General features: G+C 49.3%; 1 protein-coding gene across 1 annotated transcript; it reads right to left on the bottom strand.

The window, feature by feature from the left end:
* Positions 1–2,796: 2,796 nt before the first annotated feature.
* Positions 2,797–4,407, bottom strand: LOC124676040 (nicotianamine synthase 9). Its single transcript, XM_047212121.1, has one exon. It carries the CDS (start codon positions 4,184–4,186, stop codon positions 3,167–3,169), a length of 1,020 nt encoding a protein of 339 aa, XP_047068077.1. The 5' UTR covers positions 4,187–4,407; the 3' UTR covers positions 2,797–3,166.
* Between the last annotated feature and the right edge of the window lie 2,150 nt (positions 4,408–6,557).

The raw sequence follows: 6,557 nt of genomic DNA, 5'->3' as shown, positions 1-6,557 counted from the left end.
AGCCAGGCTACACACACACAGCCAAACAGCTCACCAGGCAATGTGCATGCCCAACAAGACACACAGGCCGGTGAGTCACCACATGCTTGCCAGTGCCAAAATGGGTAGAATACCCGGTTTGTATCATCATCCGGCTACTAAGCCATTTGGTGGAAGCAAACCGAAGATCAGCCAGAAGGAAATCACCAAGGGAACATTGGTATGTCAGTATGGTGACACTACCAGAGAAATCCAACATGGATTAATCCCTAACTAGCCATCCAAACTCACCTAGCACCACACAGCTAGTTATACCATCAGAATATAGACATTTAAATGTCTATTTTGTTTTCAACAGCAAAAGCTACGGTAATCTAGTCATGGATCAACCGAGATAGCATGAGAGAGTCACAACAACAGCCACAAGTAAAGGGGAGCCACCCTTGGACAACATAAAGGTCTGTCGGGGCTACCTCAAACCCATAGGAACATTCACTAAGCCACCGCATCATAACCCAATAGGGCTCAGCATGAGCTAGGGTACCCAATCAATGATTGGCAACCCTCTAGCTACATCCGAGTCCATCCATGAGATCATTATCGCTCAGCAGTTCAAGTTAAACTAACCGAGATAAATGAAATGCATAATTAACAAGTGCACCGGACTATTGCAAATGATCCGGAGGATCACCTGCAAGCAACAATAGTTGCTCGGGGTAAGCAAGAGCATGCACCAGACACGGACTTGAATACCACACGGGCCAAGAAAGAGCATCAGTGGAACACAAGTCATAGGACAGCAGAAATTCACCAAGCACTGAAGATCATATGATCATCAGGGCCTAACAGAGCATGCAAAACATTGTGCCCGCACGGGAGAGCAAACAAGCAGTAGCCATATCACCCAATCCGATAAAGTAATTTCGTCGAGCACTTTGTGCCCGCACGGGAGAGGAAGAGGGAGGGGAGGGGAGAGGTGGAGCTCACCGACGATGCTGTTGGAGGAGCGGCCGGGTAGAGGAAGAGGGAGGGGCCGGGTAGGGGTGGAGGAGGAGGTCGACGATGATGGCGAGGGCGGCGGCTCCTCCTCCTTGACGCGGAGCCGGCCCCTCCTCCTCCATGCGGCGGCCGCCCCTCCTCCTCCACGCTGCGGCCGGCTTGTGCCTGGCCGGTGGTGGGGATGGGTGGAGCGTGGCGGCATGCGGCCCTCGCGGAGGAAGGAGGCGGCGGCGGCGACGACGACAGCCACGCTCACCATGGAAGGCAGCGGCGCGCGAGGGAGAGGAAGAGGGGTGGACGAGGAAGAAGTACGGGCGGCGGCGCGCGAGGGAGAGGAAGAGGGGTGGAGGAGGAAGAAGTACGGGCGGCGGCGCGCGAGGGAGAGGAAGAGGGGTGGAGGAGGAAGAAGTACGGGCGGGGGAGGGGGTACGGGTGGTTATAGAAGGCGCTATTTCGTGGCGCACCGGCACAAGTGCGCCACGGAATCAACTACTCACGTGGCGCACCGGAGCAAGTGCGCCACAGAAACACTTATTTCTGTGGCGCAGCAAGCCATGTGCGCCACAGAAATACCTACACTAATTATTGGTGGTGGCAGGATGTGGGCCCCACATAATTTCTGTGGCGCAAGGCGCGGTAGTGCGTCACAAAAATAGCTTATTTTTGTGGCGCATTCTTCCTCGTGCGCCACAAAAAATCTTTCTGTGACGCATTTATTTTGGTGCGCCACAGAACTAAGCTCCGCCTATAAGCATTTCCCTACTAGTGTTACCATTGCTTTCATTACAACCAGGTGAGCTTCCATCAGATCGAGAGACTAACGATATATCCAATCTCGCTATTATTGAGCAATTTGGTTTGCTCAAATCTAGAGTTCTAGAGATCACCCCTGAACAATGTTTTTTCGATAAAATGAATGTATTTATACTCCTAGCCTCTACAATAACGAAATACATTACAGATGCACACAACCCTAAAACAAAAATAAGAAAAAAAAGATCCCGCTACAATGATTAATTCATGTAGCTGTAGCATAAACCACCGCCAAGACAACACCCTAGTTCAAGTTCTCCAAAAACGATTTCCCTGAATGATGTTGCACGATTCAAACCTACAATTCACTAGTTTGAGTTAGTGCAGCTGTACATGGTGAGCAGTGGTATTCTTGATTGAGACCCTAACTTGAATGAAGTGCTCTCGAGTTCCAAGGTAGGCATTGCAATGCGTAGGGGAAAAACCATCCATTTTACTGAACTGAAGAACAGAAGTTGGCATCTTCTTTTGAGTCCCGACCTGCACAATATTCAGTGACGTACCAACCAAAATTGTCCATATCATTCAAAGATCAAAGGTGCTTATCCTTTGTTTGCATCACTGTACTCTTGCTTCTCATATTATCAGCATGTTCGTTTGTTGGGCCAATTGGACCCTGAATGTCTACTTGGAGCACCAATATGGAGATACAACATGGATCCAATGGCCCAAAGATGGCTTTTCTCAAGAAAATCGACAAGAAGTGGCTGATAACGGGGACCTTGTATTTACATCTCAAAAAGGAAACATCCTTTGAAATAGCCGGCACACATCTCGAGCAGCCCTGTCGTGCTGGCACAACAGAAAAAAAAATCCTGCACTCCAATCATTAGGCAACCTGCTACCACCAAAAGAAGCTGCTAGCTGTATGAGCTTCCTCAAAAATGAAGTTTTTTTTTGCGGCGGTTCTTGTAAATGAAGTTGACCGTATGGCATGCACTTTGCTGCTACCTAAATATATTTTCTGAGCATCGAGTAAATTAAAATAAAAGAGAAGCAGACTCGTGAAGATAAGAGAATCAAGTAAGCAAGCAAGCACAGAATTACAGTTTTGAGTGATCACACTTCAGTGATGTAGAGTGTCAAAATCACTTATTACAGTACGCAACTCGACTCGATCTCAGCACAACACATATCCTCCTCAACTATGTTAAACTCGGAGGCAGCAGCTGTCAGATAATTAAAACACAGTACAAATAGGAGTACTAGGCAAGGATAAATGATGGTAAATAAGTAGCCACGAGTAGTGCATGCATGAGGACAAACGAATTATTACCATGCATGCTTTTAACCGTGAACCAATCGATCGGCAATATTAATCGGTCGATAAATTAATCACCGTGCAACGCCTGTGGTGGTCGATGCGATGCGATGCCTACGCCTCCATCTCTTCCATGGCCATCTCCTTCATCTTCTGGTGCGCCCTCGCCTCCATCTCGCAGGTGCAGCCAAGGCACGGCCGGCTCACCGCCACGGCGCACTGGGCCTTCAAGCTGCCGCTGTTCACCGGCGCGTCGGCGTCTGCGGCGAGGGCAGGTGGCGCCGCCTCCTTGCGCGCGATGATGACGGAGTTGATCACCTCGTCCTGCGGGTGGTGCACAGTTAGGACCTCGAACCCGCCTCGCCGGATCTCCTCGGGGTCCACCACCGGGTACAGAAACCCGCGCGCGCCGTGCGCGCTGCGCACCACCAGCGCCGCGCCGGGCGCCATGTGCCTCCCGAGGTGCGCCACCAGCGCCGCCTTCTCCTCCACCGCCATGCCGACCAGCGCCGCCAGGAACACCACGTCGTATCCCGCCAGCTCCTCCGTCACGTCGGCCACGTCCGCCGTGACGAACGCCATGCGCGCGCCGGCGTCGGCGTCGGCTCGCACCAGCCGCCTGGCACGCTCGTTGGCGTCGAAGGAGATGTCGTAGTTATCGAAGCACGCGGCGGGGAGGTGGCGCGCGGCGAGCACGAGGGAGCTGAGCGGGAGCGGGCCGGAGCCGAGGAAGGCGACGCGGGACGGGGGCGGGCCCGGGATGTGGCGGGCGAGGAGGCTGTGCTCGAGCTGGCTGAGCTTGATGTAGTTGTTGAAGTAGGGGAAGGAGGAGAGGTGGTCGAGCGGGTTGTCGTGGGTGGCGAGGAGGTCGGAGTAGTGCGCCTCCAGGTGGCCCTCGGCGTCGGAGCAGAGGCGGATCAGCCGGGCGCGCATGTCCTGGACCTCCGGGCCCAGCAGGTCCACGTCGACGGTGCTGGGCGGGATGCACGCCACCACCAGCTCCGAGAAGAGAGCGTTCACCTCCGGCGAGGGGACCAGCGACGGCAGCTCGCCGATGGCCGCGGCCAGCTCGGTGATCTTCTTCACGAGGACCTCCTCCTCCATCACTTTGTTGCAGCAGCCCTCCATGCCCATGGTAAATCGATCAGCAGGCCGGTCGATCCTTGCTCTGCTAAGCTAGGTAGCTTGCTTAGGTCGAGATGCACTGGCTAGTAGCTAGATAGCTGAGAGTGAGCGAGTGATTGAGGTGAGGCGCACGAGCTGCTGTGGAAGTAAGCGATGGGTGTTTCCATGTTTATATAGGCGGGTAGGAGACGACCAAGTTTGGGAGTGTGCCAGGGCCCACATGGCAGTGACTAGGGGCGCGTGCTGCTCGAGCTCGACAGATGAGCGATGTGGAGCCCACGCCCTGGTTCCTCCAGAACCGTTGGTTTTTACAGGTAACGGTTGTGTATTTATGAACTAACCCGGCCGGTTATTTTGTTAGATATAGATGGCCGTCGTTTTCTATCTGCTCTGACCGACCACACAAGTGTCAATGATACGATCGACCATATGTAGCTAGCTTAATCGGTACGAGTATCAAACGTAGGAACGGGAGAGCATCCAGATACTACCGCATCAGCTTCACCTTCTGGTAAGAACGAATGTAAGTCCTGATCGAGCCGTAGTTTATGCATCTTTGGACAAACATATGAGTGCGATACGACATAGTACGTGCATATTCTTGCAAGTGCAATCTGTCTATCTAGACCTAAAGTCCGCTGAGGTTTCTTCAACGGTATATAGGCCTAGTTCTTATATACGACGGCTTAAAAAAAAACTGTCTCCTATTCGCAAAAAAAAAAAAAAATACTGTCTCCTCTCCGGCTTTTTCCATATGTTGGCTTATCTGTTAGGGCTTCTAAACTAGCTGTATCGTAATTGACTTAGAAGCCTAAGTAATAGGTTGAACGGCTTATTTTTTTAAGCTACCAAAAGAATGGACCATAAGCAGTGGCGGAGCCACCTCTCGGTGACCCTCGGTGGCCATTCGGGGTTAGTTGATAAAAAATCCATTGATGTTGAAGTGTGGTGCGGTGTGTAGTATGAAGATTTAGTCACATCTCACATGTTTGCATGTGCAAATTTATGTGGGTATAATTCATAGTTTGCCCATGCAGCCATGCTCCAATTAGGGGCTGGTTCCGCCCCTTGACATACCCCTCACTCTGGCATGAATAGGGTTTAAAAAGGCATCTATATGCCCACGATTTCAACTTAGACATAAGAATATCTCACGCGACGTATTAGATTTAGCAAAATCGCTATACGCAATAATTAATCGTAATCACATGACATATGTTTGAAAGATACATTAGGGAACGAGGGGAGACCAAGAAAAAGAAGCGGGGTTATGTATGATGGCTTGGGGAATTTGGGAAGCAAGATACATGAGGATCTTATGTAGTTAATCTCAAGGTGCAAAGGGTTGGCGTCACAGAAAAAAATCATATGTCTGCCGCAGTTAGGTTCCACCACACCTCTCGATAGTGGAGCAAACATAAAAGTAGTTGACAAAATAATTGAGCATTGTTCAACCGATAACAAGAGGTAGGGGTTCATGCTGCCTTGAAAATGCAAAAATGGTTGGAGTGAATGTATTCGACTTTCTTGCTAGTAGATGACATGGATCATATATCTATGAGTGATAGATGGAAAAAACATATGTGCTCACATATACACAAGGTTTTGTTGAAATTGTTGAAACTTGTGATTACACTTTGGATTTGTTTTCTAAATAGGAGGGCTACCAGAGCTTAGGAGCCGAAAGAAATTATTCAACTTAAATCATTAGTTATTATTCACATACAATATGCTACTGCTACTACATGTTATCACTGGATATTCTTACCATGCGCATGCAGTTTGCTTTGATGGTGCAAGATGCTCAAGGGAGCTAACTTCTGGTGAGGGGAGCATGACCCCTGGTATGGATTGTCATTACCGTTCATGTATACCTCTTGTAAGCCATCAGTTAGGATTAATAGCTTCATAAGATAACTCACTATATTTCTAAACACACACCGATATAGTGAAATTTTTGATAGCTAACGTCCGTGGTTTTTATCTCTTTTGTTGGAGAAGGTTTTCCATGTTAAAGTATTATGACCCCTGCGTGCGTTCGTGTTCATTTCTGATTATTTGCTTGTCGCCGTTTTTACCACATCTGCGTGTGGCCAGAGATCAACTTCAAAAGTGTCAACTGCCAAGTGGACTTGTACTACCCAGGATGCCCAAGCTAGGCAGTACAACTCAAGAACAGTTGATGGACCCGCCGCTATCGAGCTTTGTTCTATACAGCTAACGTGTTCGGTACTCCGCAACACAAAGGTTTCTGTATATTTCCTCGATTTACAATTACCTAGGGCTATATGGGTTAGTCAAATTTAAACTTTGTAAAATTTAATCGAACATATATAAAAAATAGTATCGATATTTATAATATAAAATCAATTATATTGGA

The sequence above is a fragment of the Lolium rigidum genome, chromosome 7 (assembly GCF_022539505.1).
Source record: "Lolium rigidum isolate FL_2022 chromosome 7, APGP_CSIRO_Lrig_0.1, whole genome shotgun sequence".
In the NCBI taxonomy this organism is placed as follows: Eukaryota; Viridiplantae; Streptophyta; class Magnoliopsida; order Poales; family Poaceae; genus Lolium; species Lolium rigidum.
The sequence above is the reverse complement of the archived record's forward strand: the minus strand, read 5'-3'. Positions and strand labels throughout refer to the sequence as shown.

What these genes read in the sequence shown, in the direction of transcription:
- LOC124676040 (XM_047212121.1), bottom strand. Translation starts at nt 4,186, where the DNA reads ATGGGCATGGAGGGCTGCTGCAACAAAGTGATGGAGGAGGAGGTCCTC.